The sequence below is a fragment of the Poecilia reticulata genome, linkage group LG13 (genome assembly GCF_000633615.1).
Source record: "Poecilia reticulata strain Guanapo linkage group LG13, Guppy_female_1.0+MT, whole genome shotgun sequence".
NCBI lineage: Eukaryota > Metazoa > Chordata > Actinopteri > Cyprinodontiformes > Poeciliidae > Poecilia > Poecilia reticulata.
In genome coordinates, this window is record NC_024343.1 from 18208220 (window position 1) to 18233005 (window position 24786).

Consider the following 24786-nt stretch of genomic DNA (forward strand, 5'->3'; position numbering starts at 1 on the left):
ATGTGTCAACACCATAACTGACAATTTACAAAACTTTGATGAAATTTTGTGAAATAAAAGCTTAATTTTAGTTTACTGTAAGGATTTCATGGACCTGATGAGCTACAATATGGCCTCCTTCAGAATAACATMATATAAATTGAGGTAGTTTGGCATTTCGTCAACTCAGTCAGATGTCAACTGCATCAGATTTTTTGTGACTCTTTCAGTGAAATTGTTGACAAATCTCACTTAAATGTGCAATTAATTAATTTTAATGTATTTTACATAAATTGCATTACTTTACATGTACCAAGTTTTTCATTTTACTCACTAGTTTGTCACCACCTTCAGTTCTGTATCAACTCCGTCAGATGGACTTTTTGTTGTTTTTTGTTTTAAATAATATTTCTTTTGTTTCTTGAGAAGCATTTGTCTGTAAAATGAGTAAAAATATCAGTAATATGGTCATTTTATATTTATTTTTGTCAGATGGAGATTACAAAATTCTGGGACAGGTCGATTAAGAATTTAATTGAATTTTTTTGTAATTGCAACTGGACAACTTAGCGTCTTTACATTTCCAAAACATTATTTGTCATATTTGCATACATAAGGTTGAGAAATAATAAAGAAAAAAATATGGGAAAATTAAAACCCATTTTGTCCCTATTCTCAAGAATCACTGAAAATATTTTCTTTAACACAGTTTTGACGAAATAGCAAAAATAATTCCAAATACATATTTCTACATGAAAAAAACTTTCCCAGCTATCAGGAATGTTTGCTTGGTTGGCACGTAGAACGATACATCAGCGCTTCCTTCATCCTGTGAGTGGCAACTAACTTTAATTTTCTAGTTTTCAGAATAAAAGAACCGCTAAAATTTACTTACAACTAAGTTTAATGACATAGTTTTTCTACACTTATATGGATCCATACGTGTCTTCTAAAAAATAACCATATATCTTGTGTAACATCATAACTGGTCACATTGAAAAAATATTTGCAATTAAACAAATAAAAATGTAAAGAGCAGCCTAATGAAAGCAGCATAATTATATGGTATATTGTTGAAAAGTTAATTACCGTAAACCAATTCAATAGATATTTTTAAAAATTGGATTGGTCTAAAATTTTATTTGCAAAATTAAAGTAAAATGTATTATACAAAACATCACACAAATAAACACGCCTGCTAGCCCTTGAAGGCATCAATTTGTGTTTATAATCTGATGCGTTCAGATTATAACTCTACTGATAATTCAGATGTTTGTGCGTTAATATTGTTTCATCCTCTAAAATGGAACAAATGTTGGCTTAAAATCTGTCTCAAATAATTGTTTTTGCTAATGTAATCAATTTTTAATACTAAAACAAAAAAGGCGCATGTTGAGCTTCTGGGCTTCCGTAGATGCGGAAGTTGTGTTTCACAACTAGGCAGCAGGATCCCGGCGTGACATTCACCGGGCGGCTAGCAGATTTGGGGTCGAGCATAACCACCCGGCCTGAACTCCACCGAGCTCTCTTCAAGATGAAGCTCCTGAAAGCGGGTCTGTGTTTGACCAGGAATCATTTGTTAGCACCGGGGAGCGTTACACTGAAAAAGGTAACTCGACTCTGACCGCCGGTGTTCAACTCCAATTCTCTAAAAGCAGCTACTAACTTTGAGTCCCTGTCCTGCAGGTGCTTATCAACAGCTGTCGGACCTGCTCCTCTGGGGTCTTCCCCAACGAGAGAATCCGCAATATCGGCATCTCGGCTCACATCGACTCGGGGAAGACCACCCTGACCGAGAGGGTCCTCTACTACACGGGCAGGATAGCAGAGATTCATGAGGTGAGGGCCAGGACGGGCCAAGCTGCTGGAGGTAAGAGATGAGGCTGCGTTAATGAGCTATGCTTTCTTCTGTGACGTGAAGGTGAAAGGGAAGGATGGTGTTGGAGCCACTATGGACTCCATGGAGCTGGAGAGGCAGAGAGGCATCACCATCCAGTCAGCAGCTACATACACCGTGTGGAAGAACCACAACATCAACATCATTGACACACCAGGTACCCGCCATGGTTTTTAACACTTGTGTATCTGAAAAGTGTGGATCTTTTGCTCCAATTGGTCATAACAAGAGATTCAATTCCTGATAATCTTTCTTTGCTTAACAACTCACAACCGTTCAGGTTAGATTGGGAGCATCTATGAACATTAATTCATAGATTCTAAGTCTTGCAACTGCAGAGACAAAAACCGAAAGCCTCTTAGTGACAAAACAAAATAGTCACACCTAATGGAGGTGAAACATTGTCAAAGCACTCATTTCACAGATGTCAAACAGAAGGTCACAGGATAGATTGAAGACAACAGTCTTACAAAGCTCTGATGTTATGCTAATGGAGTTTGATTCAAAAGAGTTTGATATTAAATCTCAGAAAATGTTTTGTCCAAAACAGAATATGAGGACAAATGCATTTCAACTTTCATTCCCACCACAGACACTCAATTGGATTTAGGTCAGGACTTGGACTAGGTCATTCTAACACACGAACATGCTTTGTTCTAATCCGTTCCACTGTGGGGCTATTTGTATGTTCAGGGTCATTGTCCTTATGGAAAGTCAATCACAGTTTCTAAAAGGTTTTCTTCCAGGACTGCCATGTGTGTGTTTCCTGCACAGTTTGCGGTTCACTGCAAATGAGACTCTCTCAATTTAAACATTTTAAAACCACCTGTGTGTTTTTTTATATATATTTAACAATATAACCATACTTTGTGTTTATCCAAGCAAAATAAATACTTTTGCAAGGATGTCTAAATCTGTATATTATGTTTTCCACAGAAAATACATTTCGTAAGGCCTTTGCTAATCAAAACAAAGGGTTTAATAAAGCTCCAAAGATTTAGTTTAGTTCTCACATATTAAAATCTCTCTTTTTTTTATTTACCGAAGTAATTTCAGTATTTATTTATTTATTTATTTATTTATTTTAACTTTTTGGCTAAAGAAATTGCCTGTCCTTCCTCAAAAAGCTCCTGAACCAATATTTACTTTGACATCACACTGTACCTAAGCTGGCCTGTGTGCGTGCGCGCGTGTGTGTGTGCGTGTGTGTGTTTCAGGTCACGTGGATTTCACCATCGAGGTGGAGCGAGCTTTGCGGGTGCTGGACGGAGCGGTGCTGGTTCTGTGTGCAGTGGGAGGCGTCCAGTGTCAGACCATGACCGTCAACAGACAGATGAAGCGCTACAACGTCCCCTTCCTCACCTTCATCAACAAGCTGGACCGGATGGGAGCCAACCCGAGCCGGGCGCTGCAGCAGATGAGGTACAGGTCCAACTGAAGTCCTCACACTGAGCCGAGTGATGAAAGTCAGGCAGCGCTCTGATTTTCTGAGTGCCATTAACAACTGGAAACCTGGGAATCAAATGAATAAATATTGACTGACTTGTCAGACTAGGTTTATTGGCAAAAATAAGAATTACTCACCTTTTAGAGAAACTGTTGCAGTAAAGAAATACATAAAAACAATTGTGATGGTTAAATAAAGATGTTAAAACTACAGCGTGAAACTTTGTAAAAATGTATTTTTTTAAACATATTTGTTAAAACTGTCTCTATGCCATGACAGTATAACATGAGAGAAATTGTGAAAAGATTGAGCCTTGCGGTTGTACTGCCATCTGCAGAAATACACCATTGTTGGTATGAAACAACCAATCAGAGCAAGGAGGAGCGTCAGCGCTGTCAATCAGTGTCGTGTACATGCTGCTGAGCGTTCTAACGGCGGAGAAACAGCTTCCTGTTACAGGAAAACTATTTACCTGCCATCATCGGTGGCTATGCTAACTATCCTGTGTGTTTACCGGCAGGATCCGCTGTGGGGAAGGAGTTATAGAATAGCAGAGAGCAGGGGGGGAGGATGTGAGCAGCACATGAACAACAATGATTGACAGCGGCAAAACCCCGCTCCAGGCTCTGATTGTTGTTTTTTGTGTGTATTTCTGCAGATGGCAGTAGGACCACAGAGAGGAAGCATAGCTCAATTCTTTACAAATTATATAATATATACTTTATCAGAAGTATATATTTATTACACTTCTAATAACTATATATATATATATATATATAAATTTACCAACTGCAGCTTTAATAAAAATCTCTGAATTTTTAACTCTTGTCATTTAATCTGTGGTGTTACAGTTTTATAGTATTTTCCTATAAATCAAAATCAACTCAGTTTGCAAAACGCAAAGATTTTTTAATGGAATTGTGAATAGAGATGAAAAAACTCTGACCTGTGGACGCCAACTTCTCCCTAAGAGCAGAGTATACGTTGCTATGGCGGTGCCTCTGGACTCTGACATGAGCTTCGTTTTTCTTTTAGATCTAAACTGAACCACAACGCAGCCTTCCTGAACATCCCCATGGGTCTGGAGGGGAACATGAGCGGCATCATCGACCTGATGGAAGAGCGGAGCATGTACTTTGAAGGACCATTTGGGTAACAGTAGTTTGTTTTACTGATTTCATAAAACTTTCCTGTGTGTTACATTGTTTAAAAGTCTCTCCGATCCACGTTCGTCTCACTGTCGCTTCCAGATACGAGGCGTGAGAATTTCTGTTTCTTCTTCACTGCAGTCAAAGCATTCGCTACGACGAGATCCCAGCAGATTTCCGCGCAGAAGCTGCAGACCGCAAGCAGGAACTAGTGGAGTGTGTCGCCAACGCTGACGAAACGTTGGGGGAAATGTTCCTGGAGGAGAAAATTCCTACCAAAGAGGACCTCAAGGTTAGCATCTTAAAAACAACACAATAAAGCATAAGGGGAAAAATGATGCATGTTTTTGTTTTTCAGTATTTTAGAGAAGCACCCTATGCTGTAATTTCAGCTGCAAGTCATGTGCGGCATGTCTTCTCAGGAGTTGCACAACTACTGACTGCAATGCTTTTCCATTTGAACTCAGCTTTTCATTTGGATTGAGGTCTGAACTTTGACTGGGCCATTCTAATGCACAAATATTCTTCCATCTAAACCGGGGATGGTCCTCAAAAGCTGCCGTCCGGCAACTTTTAGATGCACTATGCAGGTGTTAATGAAAGCCAGTCGCTTCATAAACGTTTCACCTCCTCGTTTGCCAGGCTGCGGTCCGCAGAGCCACGGTGCAGCGCCTGTTCAGCCCCGTGTTGGTCGGCACGGCGCTGAAGAACAAAGGCGTCCAGCCTCTCCTGGACGCCGTCCTGGATTACCTGCCGAACCCCAGCGAAGTCAAGAACTACGCCATCCTCAATGAAGAGTGAGCGCTTCAGAGCTTTGTCTCGTCAAAGGGGATGTCATGAACATTTGGCCAAAAACGTTTTAAGCTAATCTCAAGAGATCTGCTTTGTTTTTGATGCTCATTTACACAAACAGCCATTTCTCTAAAAACAAAAGTTGCCAGAGTGAAACTTATTAGCCTCCTTAAAGCTAAATATCATCAGATAACAGTCGGCTGAAGTTAAGTGACTTTTTTTTTATTGCATTTTTATGCATTTCTAATATTATGTAAAATAAGTGTAAGTTGTTAAATGAAACATCTGCAGAATGTTCTAATCTTTTTTATCCAATTAATCAATGAATCATCAAATGACTGAAATAATGATTAGCAGCTTTAGCTTTCTTCAGTATTAAGAAGACTATTAATACTGAATGGTATTAATAGTAATAAAATTATTATTGCACAGATGGTCATTTCTGTGCAGTGATTGTGTGTAAATAAATATAAATCATGCTTTCTAAAATAAGCCAGCATGTTTTGCTAAAAAAAATCCTTTTAAGAATTTTTTTGGGTAATAAAAAAAAAATCATATTAATTTTCTTCTTTTTGTTTTAGGGATTCAGCAGAGAAGTCAAAGATTGAAATGGACCCGACCAGAGATGCCTCAAACCCTTACGTTGGCCTTGCCTTTAAACTGGAGGTGAGTGCTTGTTTTTTTGTTTTTTTTTGTTGTTGTTTTTTTCAAAATGATTATTTCCGCCTCGGTTTGTCTCATAAGGGCGAGGTCCGTCACGTTTTGCCGTCTCTTGTCGACAGGCCGGCAGGTTCGGCCAGCTGACCTACGTCCGCGTTTACCAGGGCTGCCTGAAGAAAGGAGAGTACATCTACAACACGCGCACGGGCAAAAAAGTCAGAGTTCAGAGGCTGGTGCGCCTCCATGCCGATCAGATGGAGGTGAGGGCGAGTCGCCGGCGGGTCGTCACGGGTCACCGTTTATCTCCATCTGCGGTGTGCAGATTAAAAACTAGAGAAGTGCATGACTGGCCAGAGGAGTGAAGTTCCTCTTCTAGCTTTAGTCAAGTGTGCAGATAAGAACCACATCCTCCATGACAACGGAGCAACATGTTTCCATCCGCCTCACAACCGAAGCAAAACACAACAGCTACAAAAGTGTATTTATTAATAAGAAATAAATGTTAATGGAGCGAATTTAAACCAGGCTGCCTCCTCTGTCTGGTTGTGGTGTTCAAGGACGTGGATGAGGTTTACGCAGGAGATATCTGCGCTCTGTTTGGGATCGACTGTGCCAGCGGAGACACGTTCACATCCAAGACCAGCTCCAACCTCTCCATGGTGAGCCGCCCGAACGGCCGGGGCGATCAAACTGCAGGAAGCATATAGTTTGATGTGTTTTTTTTTTTTAAGATAATTTGTTGTCCTGATGCTCACACAGGAGTCCATTCACGTCCCAGAGCCTGTCATTTCCATGGCAATTAGGCCATCAAATAAGGTAAAAGGGTTTAAAAAAAAAAAAAAAAACTGAAATAAATGCTAATAAAGGATTGTCTCGAAATGTCTTCTTTTTGTTCTCTCTTTACCAGAACGACTTGGACAAATTCTCTAAAGGCATCAACCGTTTCACCAGAGAGGACCCCACGTTCAGAGTAACTTTTGACACCGAGAGCAAAGAAACCATCATCTCAGGCATGGGCGAGCTGCATCTGGAGATCTACTCCCAGGTACACCATCATCCCTATCCAGGTTTTCAGCTCCTTTTACTCTCATTTTGTTCTCCAGTTGTTGCTAATGGGATGTAAATTCAACAGCCAAGAATTCAGGACTAATGTCAATAAATCCGCTTTTTTTTTTTTTTGCCCATAAGCGACATATCTTTTTCGCCGCAGTCTGTTTGGCCCAGTTCTGATCTTTTTACTCATAAAAAAAATATTCTATCTGTGCCACTTCAATATGTGGAACTAATTTAGATTCAGGACTGCACAGTGGCGCAGTTGGTAGAGCTGTTGCCTTGCAGCAAGAAGGTTCTGGGTTCGATTTCCGGCCTGGGGTCTTTCTGCATGGAGTTTGCATGTTCTCCCTGTGCATGCGTGGGTTTTCTCCGGGTACTCCGGTTTCCTCCCACAGTCCAAAAACATGACTATCAGGTTAATTGGCCTCTCTAAATTGTCCCTAGGTGTGAGAGTGTGTGTGCATGGTTGTTTGTCCTGTGTGTCTCTGTGTTGCCCTGCGACAGACTGGCGACCTGTCCAGGGTGTACCCCGCCTCTCGCCCGGAACGTTAGCTGGAGATGGGCACCAGCAACCCTCCCGACCCCACTGAGGGAAAAAGGGTGCAAAAAATTGGATGGTTTGGATAATTTAGATTCATATCAAAGAGTCTGCAGATGTTGCATTCTGTCCGGCTTTAATGTCGGTGATGTGAGACTCGCATCGTAATTCTGCACCAGAAAAAGCTGGACGCTGTAAATCAGCAATAAAATAACTTTATTTTTTATCTTTAGCAGGCCAGCAAAAAAAAAAACATGTCTCCACCTTCTTTTCTTGGAGTTGTTCATTGGTTTACTTTACCTTGTTAATCCTGCATTAGGCACACTATTAACAAGGCTCAGCAAATGTTAAATTCACTTTAAAGTTGTTTTTAACCCCAGCCTGCTGATTCTTTTTCCCCTCCAACACTTTCCTTGTAGAGGATGGAGCGAGAATACAACTGTCCCTGTGTGATGGGGAAACCAAAAGTGGCTTTCAGAGAGACGATCGACAGTCCTGTACCGTAAGTCAGCCTCCTAATCCACGCAAGCAGTTCAAAGCACGAGCCAAACCTTTAAACACTTTATTGAGTATAAACTCCAGCTTCTTTTTCTTAAACGGCTGTAGATGCCGGGGGGAAAAAAAAGAAAGAAAAACGGCTAATCTTGCTTCAGATATTGCAGCACGTCTACAGAGAAATAACTGACTACAAAGTGTTGCAATCTCAGCTTAGAAAACAGCAGCAGATCAGTTTGGTTTTGCTTGTTTTTCACTTTCGTGAACGTGGGGCAGCTGCTCCGTGTGCAGCACCTTCACGCCCTCTGCTGGAGACCAGGTGAACAGCAGCTTCCACTGAGGAATTTCCTGAAACAAATACACACACTATTAAAACATCTTCATTCTAAAACGCGCAGCTTAGCACAATATTGGGAGATCATTGACCTAATACTTATTTTTAATGTGAATTTATCCGTTTTTATTTAATGGCTTAATGAATTCTGTTTGGGTTTAACATGAGAAAATCTCTAGTTTTCAGCTTTTACTGCATGTTTTTACCTGAGACACCATGTCATGCAGCAGAATGTGACAGTCAAACTTCAGCTGGTCATTCTCTGTTGCCTGTAGCACAGAAAGTAACAGCAAACATGTTTAGTTCAAAGGTCGAAGACTTAAGCTGGTGCGGACTTTCAGTTTTTGTGAACATTTGGCGTGAAAAACCATTTATTGGACAGTAAAGGATGAAAACTGCATTTCTTTGACAGTTCAGACTCAGACGTTGCATTTTCACTCCAGGAAACCTTTTAAAGAATCGGGTTGTTCTCCTGGAGATTAACATGTTTTCGTGTCACAACTTGACCAAATTTGAGCACACAAATAAGAAATTTGACTTTGGTTCCACTTCTCTCTGAAGTAGTACATTTTTAGTTATTAATAAATAAAAATGGAGATTAAACACATTGCAAAATGTGTATGTGCGGTGTTTTTACAAAAGACAAAAGCAGGGATAAATTAGTGCAGATATGCATGATATCTATCTGAACTCTTCAAGTGTTCATCACAGTAAAAGCCTGAGGGGAGTTTATGCAAAATTATGTCCTGAAACAAATCCAAAGTACTCGTGAAGATTTTCACTGAAGCTGGTAAAGATAATGTCGTTAACAGGGTAACAAGTTTTATACCAACATAAGCTGAAAGGCCGCTCAGTGAGGAAGAAGACGTGACTCAGAAATCAACATTGCAGTCCGCAATGTTTAAATTTAAAGCAAAAATGAGGAATCACGTAAGCCTGACATCATCATCTCCACTGTGAAGCACGGGGGAGGCAGCATCATGATGTGTGGGTGTGTTGCTTCACTTGAGAATAAACAGATGCCGTCTGGAGAAAAAAACCATATATGGACAAAGTGAAGCACTACTTAAAGACATCCGACAGGAAGCTAAAGTTTGGACAGAAATTTGTCCTTTAAATGTAAAATGAGATGGCCAATTTAGTTCCAAAGTGGCTCAAGAGCAACAAACACGAAGCTCTGATTTCAGTCCTATAGACAATTTATTGGCAGAGTTGAATTATAGAGAGAAAGCTTTCAAAAGAATCAGAAATTACAGCTTTACATCCAACAAAAATAGCAAATTTCATCTTGGTTTCTGCTCAGTGTTTTATAAGCCTGGCGGGTCACCAGGCTTTGCTTGCTCCCCCACCAGACTAAGAGTAATTTGTTATTTTAAATAGGGATTTTAATGCACCACTAACCGTAACAGTAGAGACAGATTAAGCTAGGTTTACGGTCGACGTGTTGAACTGCACTAATTGCGTTGTTTCGCACCTACCCTTTGACCTCACAGGTTATTATTTCCAATTTATGATGCCTGCTTCTGCACCTCCGAATTTTTGTTACTTAACATTTTTTAAACCTGATGGGCTGCTGGTGGACTGCCCCGGCACCCCTACCACCGGACTTGGCAGATTTTCAGGAGGAAACCCTGGAGACCCGATCGGTTTCAGCAGATGTTTTTATGTAACTTTCCCGGTAAAGTCCTTGTTTGCAGCTCAAACAGCTCATTTGGGCTAAAACTCCTGCTATTTTCTTCTTCCACCGTCAAAATGAAATCTAGCAGCTTACCAGCTGAGTGATGTTGGCCACCTGAGCCATGTTGTACAGAGTGTTTTCTGTTGACTCCTTCAGCATAATGAAGCTGGAGGCCACGATGCTCAGGTGCCAGAAAGGAGTCATCTCTGGGTCGATGTGACCATAGCTGTCTGCAAGACATTTAAGGAGCAGGATCTCATTGAGCAAACCAAAATGCTTTCTGGTAATCATCAGCAGTAATCTGCAGCGTCTCTGTTGTTGAGCATTACCCGGTAGGCGCTTTTCAGTGCGGACGGTTTTGTTGGTCTTGTACTGCTGGTACAAGGCCTCTTCTTCAGATTTAGCATCACGCTTCAACATCTCCTCGCACGAGGAGACCTGGACTTGAGGTGAGAGCTGCTTTGCTCCGCTCGGAAAGAAAACCTCGGCGGAGCATCTCTCTTTAGTCTGGTTGGAATAGAAGTGAATGGGAGTAGGCAGAAAAAAGGCGTCACCTTAGCGTAAACACTGAGTCAGGTTAAACCACACAGTTATTCATCCAAGTCTTCCTTTATCAGGCAATCGGTTCTCATCAGGCCCGGTTAGACCTGCTGACTGTAATACCAGAGATTACCCAACTGTTTAAACTTCAATCTTTCCTAAGCCTTGCCTAATATTTCTTTCAATAAACACAATGGCAAGAGAAAACCGTCAAATTAAAAAAGGGGAAAATGGCAACAATAATCCAATTCAAAAGGGCAAAAGTCTATTTAAATTATTTTATTTCAGTATCTTGAATAAGTGATAAAGAGAAAAAGCTGTTTCTAAAAATATCCACATGTTCAAAACTGATGCTAAATTTAGAATGAGACATGGATCTAGAGATGCACAGAGAAATCGATTGGTGACGGAAATTGTTCAGTCGATTCTTACTCTTATCTTGCTGGTGAGAAACTCAAAAGAAATCCTACTATTTTCTGATAATTGAATGCATCATATAAATGCCTCCAAGTAGCAGTAACAACAACACTCTTTGATTTGGAGGATTTTCCTCAGGACAGACTCAAAGCTAGACTGTTTAGGTATCAGTAAAGTAAAGTAAGAGGTATACAGAAATGTTGCATTTTTTAATGGCAAGTTTGCGATTCAGGCTGCAGGAGAGCGAGAGAAAGCAAGACTTAGAATATGACAGGCAGACTAAACATAGAACAAAGTCACACTGTTTTATTGTTTTAAATTGTTATTAAACATGTCTGCTTTGGAAATATTGGCAGCCTTTTGGAGAGTAGTGCCAGCTACGCTATCAATGTAAAATGTTAACGTCTGTTGATTTTTTTCATCCTTAATGTAAAATATCACTGAAGCGGCTCAATCAACTCTCACTCTTCGCTAGAAAACATTTGAAGTGTGTTTGTATCTTATATTATCATTATTAAAGAGAAATCAGAGTTAGCTATAAGCAACAAAACTGTTGGTTCGTGCAACTCCAGTTAAAATCCTTCAACGCAAACCGCAGCTTTAACAACAAAGTGAAGTTTCTCCTACGTTGCTGATGATCTCGTGTACCGATATCTCCAGCTGGTACTTTCTGCCAGAGTCTGCCACTTCCTGTTGGGAACATCCAGAGTTGAGCTGCGGTCGGATCAAACGTGAAGATTGTGAAATGTTTGCTGCTCGGCAGCAAAGATGAACCTGACCTCCGCGTTGCCGCTGTGGACCTCCTTCAGTCCAAACAGCTTGTAAGGGGAGCCGTGGCGCGTGTTGAGGTAGTGCTGGACCACCTTGGCGGCCCGCTGGGCGGGGTAGTGGTTGGGGTTCAGCTCACCTGTCGCCATCACATCCTCCTCCGCTGCTTCTTTCTGTGCACAGAGAGAGAGAGGAAATGTGAACTCCTTATGGACTTTGACCCCCTGGGTGCTCACTGGGTGGGGCTGCTGTCTACAGCTTGGACACATTTACTGAGGAGAGTAGAAGGTAGAACAAACATGCGAGAGCAAAGAGGGTGAATCAAAGAGGTTCTTGCCTGGGCTGCAGTGCTGAAGGTTTGACTGGGTGAATGTTTTCTCCGTTCAGTTCTCCAACTCGGCTGCTCCTCCCGCAAACGAAAGCACTACTTCCTCCTTTGACAGCTGAGCTCCTTTAGCTCTACCCCCTTTTTAAAGAGACAGGGCGCTTCTCCTGCTCGGCAGCTTCACAGCACTCACAGCTAAAGCAATCGACATTTAAACCCAGAATTATCCATACCTCTGTTTGTCTGTTTTGTTTGCAATTAGAAATTTGGAAAGCATTTCTAAAAAAGACTATTATTATTATTGGAGAGCATGTTTTAAAACAAAATATTTAAAAAAATCAAAAGGGTTCATTTCAATCACCCGAATCTTTAACTCCCTCCACATATCTTCTATCGGGTTAGATGCAGGACTCTGCTAAAGGTTTGTATTATTTCCATCTGAAGAAACATGTCAGTAAAACTAAGTTTATTTCTAAATGTTGAATTTACCATGGATTTGTTTTGTGCTGAACTGTAAACACAGTTCAGCACAGTCCCGAATAGAAGCACAACACGACAAAATATTTTACTCCAGAAACATTCAACAAGTAATTCAATTTAATGAAGTTTCTGTGCAAAATCAACGAAACCTTACAAATTACACTTCATCGCAACCAAAAATAAACACAATTAATTTGATTTAAAAAAACCAAAAATAACAAAATAAAATCAGAATCCATTTAAATGATGTATGATGATGAGTATCACGCTTAGGTTTCGCTTTTTGTTGTCACACTGGCAGGTTCTTAAAATATTTTTTGCCAATTTGTGCTGTAAAGTTTCAGCCGAATGCTGGGCCTTCCCAAAGTACTTATCGAAAAGTATCATAATCATCTGGCTCACTTTAATTTATCATGCCATTAACTGATCATTGCTGTCGCAATGATCACTGCTCATTGCGACAGGCTCAGCCATGACAAACTTTGGGTTCAGTCCATCATCCTGCTTCATATCGTCTCTTCCATTTTCAGATTTGACTTCACCCATAAGAAGCAGAGCGGCGGCTCCGGACAGTTCGGTAAAGTCATCGGGGTCCTGGAGCCTCTGGATCCCGAACACTACACCAAGCTGGAGTTCGAAGATCAGACCGTGGGAACGAACGTCCCCAAGCAGTTTGTGCCGGCTGTGGAGAAGGTATATGCTTTTAACTTTAGACATACTCTATGTCTAAAGTTGAGAAATATTTTCACAAAGCGTGAAAGAAGTAAAAAAAGAAGTAGTTTTGAAGACCAAAAGGACCGGCTACACATCCAGGGATTTATAAGTGCTCTGTGCTGAACCCATTTGGCTTATGATTCATCACGGTGGGGATTTACCACTTGTGACAAAAAATAATAATTCAAGTTGAATTAGTCAATTTTATTTGAAATGCAGCAGCAGTGAGTAGAAGTAGCTGAAAGTACAATTTTGCTCTTACATCATGTTTTACTGTTGAGGGTTTAAGTGCTCTGCAGTACCGTAGCTGTCAAGATAACGTCAAGCTCTTCAGGTTTTCCACAATTTTTCTTCCATGTTTCTCATGCTGCAGGGCTTCAGGGAGGCCTGTGAGAAGGGACCCCTCAGCGGACACAAGATCTCAGGAGTCAGATTCCTTCTGGAGGACGGAGCTAACCACATGGTCGACTCCAATGAAATCTCCTTCATTCGTGCAGGAGAGGGCGCTGTGAAACAAGGTCTGCCTTAACATTGTGATTCGCTCAGCACAGACAAATGAGAGTGATGTGTGCAACCAAAAAAAAAAACGAGCAGAAACATTCATTTCCACGGCTGTTTCTTTTTCTCTCTCCTCCACAGCAATGGAAAAGGCCAAAGCTGTGATTCTGGAGCCAATCATGTCGGTGGAGATCGTTGCGCCGCAGGAGTTTCAAGGCGTCGTCATTGCCGGGGTGAACCGTCGCCACGGTGTGATCACAGGCCAGGACGGCGCAGAGGGATACTTCACTCTGTACGCCGATGTGAGTCTGGCTTCAGATTACAGCATTTATATGTGATCTACATATATTCATATTCCTCCACTCCTTTCTAAATTCACCTGGATTTCCTCCAACAGATTCCTCTGAACGACATGTTTGGCTACTCCACAGAGCTGCGCTCCTGCACCGAGGTACGTCTAGAGTTCACAATCTAGATTGTTGTTGGTAGATGTTCCATCCAAGGTTTGAGAAATGCTCTTAATATTCAGGTTGAGAGCATTTAAAAGGCAGTTGTTGCATCTTCTAAAATGAGCTACTAGGGGCTTTTCAAGATGGCGGCGTAGCAAGCGGTCAACTTCACTGAGCTGCACAGCAGATAATCTACATTTGAGCAGAATCTGACCCTCTTATTGACACTGTGAACATTAGTGAACGTTCCTCTGACTCCAGCACAGCGTCGCCCAAAGTCGTGAAGAAAACCAATAAGATCTGTGCAGTAGAGTTTCGGCTGGCTAGCACAGGTAGCATGGCTAACACAGAGCTAGCTGCCACGCTGCCAACGGATAAAAAGACCACCACACTTGATCCTGCTCTATTCCAAGTGCTTGAGGAAATCTCTGGGAACATTTAGGCTGTTATGACCCGGAAAGCGGACGTTCTGACTGAAATGCTTCAGAACCAGGCCGTGGCGATGAAGGAGTTGGCCTGACACGCAACTCAGGAGGACAGCCTGGACCACCATGCGGTCCTCATTGGACAAAGAGGTTCTCACAATGAGACGACAACACTGAAAACAGAGTCATGTTTTCCAAGATTTCTCAGCAGACACCATGCGAAACGTTTCTAGCTCCCCTTTGAAGTGGATTTAAATATCTCTTTGTATTTGTTAAACCCGTCTTTGATCAGGTGTTCAGACCAAACTTTGTCCCATTATTCGACCAATCTAATCTAGACTTTGATTGCTAGAATTGTCTTCCTTCCCGCGTCTTGATGAGAGAGGATTTCACTCCTTAAAATGAACACTCTTCCTCGCCTGCTCTGCCCAAACAGAATGAGTCCTATTCTGTTTACTCAGAAATTAATCAGAAAAATTAAAGAGTTGCTTTAATTCCTTTCTGTGGAGCAATAAAAGGTCGTTCATAAAAATGTCCAACAGTACAGCTTCCAAGAGACCCGGGAGGCTTAAATCTTCCCAATCTCAGAAATGATCAATCGAGTCCTCTTATACGTTCGAGAATGAAAAACTAGAAATTCATCCACAGTATGGCTGGATGTAGAAGCCTTGTTATGTGACTCTTGAAAGACCACTTTTTTCTTAAAAGTACATGAAAACAATAAATAAATGCTGTAACAATCCAACTACTGTTAATACAGTCAAGGCATCTCAGTCTGAGGGGAAAACTGGGGAAACATCCCCATTTACCCCTTAAGTCCAGAGCCCTGACTTCCTTCCAGGTATGCAGGTTTTATTTGGAGGATGGGTGACTACGGGTATTTCCTCTTTAGGCTGCCTTTTTTTTTCAAAGATGAGATCCTCGTGTATTTTAATCAAGCTGTGGAAGCCTTCGGAATAAGGAAAAATAGCCTCTTCCGTTTTTTTCCAGATAAGAGACTTAAAAGAAAAAAGAAACAACTCTACTCAAGGACACTAAGATTTCAGACTTTGAGAAGCTGGGGGGGTTTTTTGGAACTCGCGAGGCGTCACTTAGTTTGTGCTATAAAATGTTAAAATGTCGTTATAAAGCTGACTCACCAACTCCGACCCAGACCTGGAGAGGAGAGCTGAATTTCGAGATCGCTGAAGAAATGTGGAGCAGCATTTGGAGCTCTGCCAGAAAGACTACGATTTGCATTCGTTCCTGGGCTTTGCAGCTTAAATGACTACTTAGAGATCCCTTCGCCCTCACCCAGGTGTTAATGTTAATTCAGCATTTGGAAGCAGAGACAACACGGCCCGAAAAGCTTCATCCACTTTCTTCGTTATGACTGCTAAAACTACAAGCAGACCACAATCCTAAAACAGTGCAGAAAATCAACGTCATCGTTCAAAACTTCTCCTTCTGCTCGCTGATTGGCCTGGACAAAAGTCAACTGGGAGACGATCCGAGTCAAGAGGAGTGAATTTTTATTTGAATTTTTTTCAAGCGGAGTTGTGCGGGAAAGCAGGGACACAACAATTTGTTTTGATACAAATTAGCAGTCAGACAGAAGCTAATTTTCAGATTTTACTCAGGGAGAAAAATGCAAAACTAGAGAACTGTAGAATCGGTTGTGACATTCGCCTTCCTGATGATTGCGTGGATGGATTTAAAGAGTGATCTCCCAATGTTTCTGCAGGGAAAAGGAGAGTACACCATGGACTACAGCAGATACCAGCCCTGCCTGCCAGCAACACAAGAAGACCTTGTCAACAAATACTTGGAGGCCACAGGACAGCTGCCTGCAAAAAAGAACAAGTGGAAGAACTGAGCTGCTCCCTCGCTTGTTTATTGTTGGACTCTACAATCGCCCAGGACAATGTTGGAGTTCATGGAGCCAAAAAAAAAAAAGTTCATATTTTGATGTTCTTTATCATTTTAACCCCCCTCTCAGCCTCCACTCTGTCTAAATCTCATGTGAAATGTATTTATGTTGTTTTGATCTCAATAGGCTGCATCAAACCTGAGTGGTTACTGAAAGCTGTTTTCACTCGAGCTCACGCTAGTTTTTGTACTGTGTACAGAATGATATTGATCTGATAATGATTGCAACAAATATATACATATATGGCATTTTCATTCAGGGGTCGTATAGTTTTGATCTTCCTCACCTGCTCTGTGTTCTCCTCGGCCGGCTCCGGATGAGCCGCGGCGTCCGTGGAAACCGTTTCAGGTCCGATTATCGTCACGTTGAGGCTCCATGTCACCTCCATCAACGCAACCAGAACAATCGCTCTCCTCAGTCCCATTCCTGTCGGCTGTGAAGCTCAGACGTGTGTGTGTGTGTGTGTGTGAGCAAGGTCAAAGCGACTAGTAGTACAGAGGAGTGCAGCAGCAGGAATGACGCTCCTGTCGGCGCCGAGTTGTGCAACCAGAAGAAAGAAGAGGAGGGGAAGCAAGAGACGAGATTTTCCACATCCTGCCTGCTTCCGAGCACAGTCTGCTTTCTTGTTCCCATAAGGTAAACAAAGCCGCTCCACTTTAGCTGCTCGCGTTTCTCATTTTGTCTCTGTTGACGCTCTCGGCTCTTGAGCCTCCAAAGCGTCTGCGGAGGAAAGCAGCTGTCTGGCGGGATTCATCTGAGAGTTGATTGGGTTGCAGCCGCGCCTTCTTCTCGGTGTTTGACTTAAGGAACAACAAAACTTGAACCAAGTAAGCTTCTTTTAGGAAGGTATACCATCTTTTAAGATTGAAGTTAAAAATGGTACTAGGGAGGGAAAGACAGACGGAGAGTCTGAAGGTCACTTTTTTTTTCTTTTTTTTTAACCGGTCAAACTTGAGGGTTTTGTTCTGCTACAATCCAATATTTGACCGTCGCCCTTTCTTCATCAGTTACTGAAAACAGACCAAATATGAACCTCTGCCTGGAGGCTGCAGCCTATAATCTACTAGTTAAAGCCATGTGAGCATGCATGATTGTGTAACCCAGAGGTGTGCAACCTTTACGACCCAAAAAGCCGTTTTCCCCCTCGGACCAGCTAAATAAAACTCATTTAGAGCCACTAATGTTCCCTAACCTTTGTTGGCCCACCGGAGTGAGCAAACAAGCTCACATCAGGACCTGCTGCAGGTTCCTTATCGCCGTGGAGATGGAGGTGAAGACTCCGTCATACACCTGCTTCAACAAACCCACCCTCATCTGGACAAGGCAGGCAGGACCCAACCAAGTTTCCATCGGGACACCTTTTTCAGCAATATAAATGGAAATTGAGACTTTATACGCAGCTCTGGAAAAAATTAAGAGGCCGCTTAAAATGATCAGTTTCTCTGATTTTACTCCTTGTAGGTCTATGAGTAAAATGAACATTGTTCTTTTATTCTATGAACTACTGACAGCATGTCTCTGAAGTTAAAGCAAAAATGTTGTTTTTATTTGCAGAAAATGAGAAATGGTCATTGCAGCGCTTTCAGACCAAACAAATTAATGTTCATTTAGAAACGACAGTACTAATGTTTTAACTTGGGAAGAGTTCAGAATCAACATTTGGTGGAAAAACAAGGTTTGCTGTGGGCTCTTCGTTTTTTCCAGAGCTGTTTATCACTTTGTGTCTAATATATATCGTATGATTTTCACTTTTTTATTGTATAATTAAAATTAACAAATTTTAATTCAATTTTTTGTTACGATGCCAATGTTTGGAGTGTAATAAAAGAAGTCGGTTTCCTCCATAGAAGAGTGTGTTGGACACCATTTTCTTTCCTGCGTGGCAAAAGGTCCCTTGTACTTAAATGACCGAAAACCGGTTAAAGATGAGTCCTCTTTTTTCTGCATTAATCTAGACGTTTTGAAAACATTGTAGCTAAAATTTCACTTTTCTCAAGTTAAATACTTTTGTTAGCAACATTTTAACTTGTCTAAGTTTCAAGAATTTAAAAGCTTTAACACGGGAATGGAAAATTTTTATTTTTTTTTTAAAGCTTACCGCCTAAAGCAACATTTTTGACAAAACTGGACAAACGGCTCTGGAACAAACATAAAGTTTAGTTTTTCCAAAATAAACTTTATAAGAAAGTTTATCCTAGAGAGTTTATTTGCAACTTTAAGTTCAGTACTCTGTCAAGAAGCATCACAGATTAATTTATCATGTTCCAATTATTTCATTGAATAAGTAATTATCCATCCATCCATCAATTTTCTGTACACCATTGTCCCTTAGTGGGGTCGGGAGGGTTGCTGGTGCCTATCTCCAGCTAACGTTCCGGGCGAGAATAAGTAATCATGTCAAACATTTAAAAAGTGAACAAAATTCACACTTTTTAAAAAAGTTTTATTTAAAAGAGCTTCTGTCATGAAAATGGCACCTTTCCTAAACGCCTCCTTGAGAAATGTTCTAGAAACCTGCTGCCTGAAATTTGGCCACGCGGGGTAGGGGGCGTGGCCAAATGACCTCTGCACTAAGCAGGTGCTTTGTGCAAAACATCTGCTTGGTTTGCTAAAGATTAGAAGATACATATCCCTAACTTCAGTATTTTAAATACTCTTGCGTTTATTCCCATTAATTCCTAATTATTCCTTATAAAGTATCATTAGTTCTAATGCAAAATTTCTAACTTTTAGAATTCCTGTAATTTTTCAACCCTATAAAGTCACCAAAGGGTCTCCCCCCGCCCCCCTTCCTTGTGTCACTTGCTGCTTTGTCCCATGAAAATAACTGGCTGCTGAAATCCTATTTAATAATAACGATAGAACTAAATTATTCAACTTTTTTTCTTTGGATTTAAGATTTTTTTTTTTAAATCACAAAAAGAAAGCAAATAAAATGTCGTTTCTCTTTCAAAAATATTTAAGAAACAGAGCACATCTTCATAAGCTTCCTCCTCCTCCTCTTCTTCACATGACCCATCTGATGGACCGGAGCATTTCGAGGCTCTTGATCTCCACCCACCTCACAGTCTGCCTGCTGGGTGTTGTTGTCCCTGCGGTCAGTTCGCGGCCCCGCCGCGGCTCGGGGCAGGTTGTTGATCAGCTCGTAGAGGCTGAAGACGCTGAAGCAGATTTCATCGTAGGCCGTCTTGGTGCCGCACTCGAACAAGCAGGCGAAGGCCACGGCTGGGGGCTCTCCCGGTGACGGCGACAGCTCCAGGTAGGCCAGATCCGAGTACGCGCTGGGGCCCTCGTAGATCACCCAGGGGCCACGCCAGCTGTCCGGATCGCGTGGGAACAGGCTGAGGAACACACCCAGATCTCTGCGCGCGGTGGTCCACGTTGGGTGAGAGTACACCACCCAGGTGGGGGTCAGGAAGTCTGGTCGGGGAGCAGAGTGGGAGCAATCAGTGTGGCCCGTTAAGGACGTCCAGTGTCTGCAGGGGGACGTGCGACCACCGTGGGCTTCACAGGCACGTAACGGAGCGGGAAACCCAACAACGCTTCCATGGCAACCGTTTCTAGGCTCCACCAGGCTCTGCACCAGCTGGCCCTCCTGAAACACGGCTCCGTCGTCCAGGCTGAGGGCCTGCACCCTGTAGCCCAGAGGGCTGCGGGCGTTACAGTACAGCACGTTGGAGCCGTCTTCTTCGTCCACGGACACCATCTGACACTCCACGCTCTCCGGCGCCGGGATGGGCTCGCCGAAGCGCCAGCTCCTCCCGTGGGTGTCGCTGTGGAAGCAGAAGGCGCGCGGGGTGGTCAGGCAGAGTTGGCCGAAGCACTCTCTGCAGTCGATGTGGTAGGCGTAGGCGGGGATGAGCAGGCGGCCCGACTTCAGCTGGATGCCGTGACCCGGGCCCAGAGCGAAGGTGGCCCAGTCTGTCGGGTTGTCAAGTTAAGCCAGTCAGTCAATCAAGTTTATTTCAGCAACATCAAGTCGGTTCAAAGGGCTTTACGCCATGAAAACATTAAAACATAAACACATCGTACAGTCACCAATTATGAAACCAGTAACCAAACGCTACACTGTGTCCAGTGCCATCATCAAAATCATCGATTTACACATGAAATATGTTGGTCAGTGTTATATTTATAATTTTTCAAGAGCAACTCTGAACAGGAGGGGTTTGGCACTCATTTAAAGAAAATCAACGTTTCAGATGTTTGGCAGTTTTGTGGAAGTTTGATCCCAGATTTGAGGAGCGTAGAAACTGAAAGCTGCTTCTCCAAGTTTGGTTCTGCTTCTGGGGATGCAGAGCAGAACCAGAAAACCTGAGATGTCTGGAAGGTTGATACAACAGCAGCTAAGCCGTTCAGTGATTTATAAACTAGCAACATTATTTTAAAGTCTATTCTCTGAGCTATAGGGAGCCAGTGTAGGGACTTTAAAACTGGAGTGATGTGCTCTATCTTCCTGGTTTTAGTGAGAACTTGAGCGGCAGCATTCGGAACCGGATTGATTTTTTTTGGCACACCTGTAAAGACACTGTCAATCAATGCGACTAAAGATAAACGCATGGATGAGTTTCTCTAGATCTCGCTGGTACATTGATCCTTTAATCCTCGAGACGTTTTTCAGGTGATAGAAGGCCGACTTTATAAGTGTCTTTATGTGGCTCTGAAGGTTCAGGTCAGAGTTTATCACCACACCCAGATTCCAGACCTGTTCTCTGGTCTCTAGCTGTAATATCTGAAGCTGTGTGCTGATTTTAGGTCGTGCCTCTTTAGGTCCAAAGATGATAAAATATAAAACATGACACAATCACTGTTAGGACTTCAGACACACTTTTTTTATCCAGAGGAAAAAGGGAAGGTGCTCTAGCACCACCTAGTGTCTATTTGTGCATGTTCCTGCACATGAATGAAGTCTGATCAGTGAGCAAAACATAACCCAACAAGCAGAGTTGTGTTTTTGTGACAGACGTCTGCAGAAGCTGCTGCTGCAAGAATAGTAAACAGGATAGAAGAAGAAGCAATCTCCGACAAACCCAGCAAAACCCCTAACCCTCTTCTAGTGCCACCCTGGGCAATCGCTCATATCAACAACCACCACTGAGGCTAAGGTCTGCTTTTAGGTGGCTGTCCCGTTACCTTTGATAGTGCCTCCTATGACTGTGTCGGTGAGGTCTGTGGCTGGGCTCCAGGTGTCTCCTCCGTCAGCGCTGGAGATGTAGCAGAGTCTGGTCACGTTGTCCCCGGTGACCAGCTGGTAGGACTCTGAGGTGTGGCCAAGGACGGCGATGAAGAACAGGAAGAGAATGCCGGTGAACTCGTCGTACACGGGACAGGGGTTCATGGACCTGTGACCGGGCAGGAAGGCCGTGCCCAGAACACACATGTCCTTCCACTGCAGCAAAATAACAGAAAGGGAAGGAGGAACACAGAGCAAATTAGCATAATTATATAACTATACACAGTATATTTGCTTCAGAATGTCATGTGGATCCACCAGCTTTATTTTTTTTTTCAATTTGGAGTACACTAAGAAAGTGATTTAAATTCATAACACTAACTCGTAACTCTTAAAGTGATCTTGCGAGGCATTTTATCAACTAGCACTAACATTGTGGAGTGCTAGTTGATGTGGAGGTCAGTACCACAGGTCACTGACCTCCACATAGTTCCTGTAGAAGGTGCCTTTCCTCATCACGAGCAGGTGAGCCTGAGAGTCCGACGGGGTCAGCCTCTCCTCACAGAAAGCCAGAAATGACCTGAAGCGGCTCAGGTACAGCAGAGCCGGGACTCTGTACGTCACTCCGTTGGGCTCCTTGTGGAAGAGCACCGACCTTGCCGGGAAGTACGGTGATCTCATGCTCGCTTTTAGGTGAACTTCTCCGATTGATAAGGAATCTGCAGAGAGTAAAAGGCCAATTTCAGTGACAATCACTGAATTACATATTTATGGATTAAAAACTAAGCAAAAGACGTGTAGATTGATGCATACGGAGTGTAAAGTCACAGTACTTTGATCATTTTAAAGACTGGTCACAACTGCTGCCATCTGGCTGCGTAAACAGGAGCATTAAGACAAACTGAGAAAAGTTTATATCCAGTAGCCATTAAATTTCACCAAATTTCATTACTGTCCATGTATTTTACTGCATGTTTTCTCTAATAACAATAAAGATTATTATTTTTAAAGTGTCTTCCAAAAAACATTAATATTCTAAAGTTTTTTCGCATTGCAACCATAAATTTTAATGCATTTTACTGTGTAGTGGGAGAAAAAAGGGTGAATGATTAAAAGCACATTTGTACTCATTCCCCTATAGTCGACATTTTAAAAAACAATTTCCTTCAATAACAGCTTCAAATCTCTTTGGGTTATGTCTGCACCGGCTTTTCTAGTCATTTCTTCTTCTCTCTTGTAAAGTAGCTAAACCTCAAACAGACTAAATTTAGCTCAGGAAAAATCTGAACTGGATTTATTTACAGGCTTTGACTGGTCCAATCCAACATCTTAGCTGATTCACATACTCTGTTTTGGGCTCTGTCTGTGCAAGAAATATTTTTTACTTCGAGGCCTGTGAGAGAGAGCAAAAGTCACAGCTCAGTGAACAAAAACAGACACAAATGCATATTAACAGCCCTAAGATTAATTCATTTGAACTTAACATCTTCTAAGGCTACATTTTGTGCACTAGTGCAAAATGGTTGGGAATATTAATGTGGATATCTAAAAAAAAAAAAACATTAGAAATTACAAGATATGATCGATTCAAAGCTCTGTACAACTAAAACATTTAGGCGGAAACCCTGTCGTCATCATCCAGGACACAAGAACTCACCTGTCGTTACTCTACCTCTCTCTAAATCTTAAGGATACACTTCGTTCTGCATTTTTATCATTTAAGTCCAAGGGTTTAAAGAAAGGCCAGACTTATAAAACTGGTTTGTGTCCGATGTGAGACAATAAAAAAATACTGATAAAGCCTACCAGAACTTAATTCACAGATCCATCATCATATCGCTAAACAGAACCCCGCTCTGCTATGACATCTTAAAACAGAGATACTCACAATCCCAGCGCTGTGTGAGAACTGCTGCAAGCTCTGCGTAGGTGCACAGACTGTCTGAGAGGCCTGAGGGCTCCACAGCCTCATGAGGGAACGGTTGTTGGGTTCGTGTGTAGTTAGTTTGTGTCTGAAAGCAATGTTTGCTCCTCTCTGTTCACTGTTCAGAGAGGCGGCATTGCATGCTGCTCACTGACCCAGAAATGAACACTCATCAGCTCTACAGCTTTGGATGAATCAGCGAGAGAGCAGCCATTGTGGAGAAGAAGGCCAGGTTGGGGTGGAGGGGTGACGCTGAACAATAATGAGATAGTTTGCCTCCATTACGTCCTTTTTATTCGATGCAGTAATTATGGAAATGAACACGCTTTTTCTTTCTGTGTTAATCTCTTTTATAGCAGTGTGTGTTGTTTATGTAGCTGAGCTATGCAAATATTTTAAACTACTTCCAAACCTTTGCACAGCAATACACATTTTCCAAGCTCACATCATTTTGTCTGTTAACATTTTAGGCAAAGCTTAAAAGTTTATTCATGTATTTCCTTAGATTTAATGTTATTTAGGATGGCATTATTTATGAGTGATGCTTTTTAAATAAACATAATTTATTTGTGTTCTTTTTCCAAACAAATACAGATCAATTTATCTGTATTAAATAGAGCACAGACTCTTGCAGAAGATCACTAATCACTAGAATGCATTCATTCTCTCGACAAACTAATAATCTTGCAATATTTGGAAAGACACAACACCGGACAAACGTCAATAAAAATGAAGAAAAACATAATAGCCTTGTTGAGTGAAATATTGTTAAGTATTTCCTCTTTCTTCTTCTTCTTGGTTATTTTTGTTAGCTGCTGTTGAGTACTTATTGTCTAAAATGCTATGGGCTCTTTGCACCTCAGCTTCCGTGTTCGGGTTAAAGCGGCTCGGTTTTTTCCGGTCTATTACAAATGTCATTTTACAGTAGGTGTTTGCAGGATTTGCCAAAGCTAACAATTAACGATGTACATCGTATTTGTAAGGCTGGATCCAAAGCCCCATCAAGCAAATTGGAAAAAGGTTTTAAGATGTATGTCTCGTCATATATCCATGGATATGAAGGTGAGTCCTACTTTAAAGTTCTTTAAACTCCGTGGCTAACATTAGCTATGCTAATGCTAGTTAGCAATATTCTCGGACATT

General features: G+C 41.9%; 3 protein-coding genes across 6 annotated transcripts; 1 reads left to right on the forward strand and 2 right to left on the reverse strand.

Annotated features, from left to right (window-relative positions):
- Positions 1–1390: 1390 nt before the first annotated feature.
- gfm1 (G elongation factor, mitochondrial 1) lies at positions 1391–16800 on the forward strand. The gene is made up of 18 exons (XM_008425790.2): positions 1391–1588; positions 1666–1818; positions 1901–2033; positions 3094–3298; positions 4359–4475; positions 4613–4763; positions 5114–5268; positions 5845–5929; positions 6046–6183; positions 6481–6582; positions 6683–6739; positions 6831–6968; positions 7934–8016; positions 13082–13244; positions 13639–13783; positions 13905–14065; positions 14161–14214; positions 16361–16800. Exons 1-18 carry the CDS (start codon positions 1394–1396, stop codon positions 16490–16492), a joined length of 2367 nt encoding a protein of 788 aa, XP_008424012.2. The 5' UTR covers positions 1391–1393; the 3' UTR covers positions 16493–16800.
- Positions 8023–18014, reverse strand: lxn (latexin). 3 transcript variants are annotated; one of them, XM_008425787.1, is made up of 7 exons: positions 16833–18014; positions 11758–11919; positions 11606–11668; positions 10351–10528; positions 10115–10251; positions 8550–8612; positions 8023–8357 (listed from the first exon to the last, which is right to left on the reverse strand). In XM_008425787.1, exons 1-7 carry the CDS (start codon positions 16968–16970, stop codon positions 8241–8243), a joined length of 858 nt encoding a protein of 285 aa, XP_008424009.1. In that variant the 5' UTR covers positions 16971–18014; the 3' UTR covers positions 8023–8240. The 3 variants fall into 3 exon arrangements, with proteins under 3 accessions (XP_008424009.1, XP_008424011.1, XP_008424010.1); XM_008425789.2 differs by lacking the exon at positions 16833–18014 and adding an exon at positions 15777–15978; XM_008425788.2 differs by lacking the exon at positions 16833–18014 and adding an exon at positions 12084–12499.
- A 1470-nt stretch (positions 18015–19484) lies between these two features.
- On the reverse strand, positions 19485–24158 carry neu4 (sialidase 4). 2 transcript variants are annotated; one of them, XM_008425792.2, is made up of 4 exons: positions 23608–24158; positions 22200–22438; positions 21680–21935; positions 19485–20467 (listed from the first exon to the last, which is right to left on the reverse strand). In XM_008425792.2, the coding sequence occupies exons 2-4, from the start codon at positions 22398–22400 to the stop codon at positions 19506–19508; spliced, it is 1419 nt and encodes a 472-aa protein (XP_008424014.1). In that variant the 5' UTR covers positions 22401–22438; positions 23608–24158; the 3' UTR covers positions 19485–19505. The 2 variants fall into 2 exon arrangements, with proteins under 2 accessions (XP_008424014.1, XP_008424015.1); XM_008425793.2 differs by lacking the exon at positions 23608–24158 and having other exon boundaries at positions 22152–22264.
- Between the last annotated feature and the right edge of the window lie 628 nt (positions 24159–24786).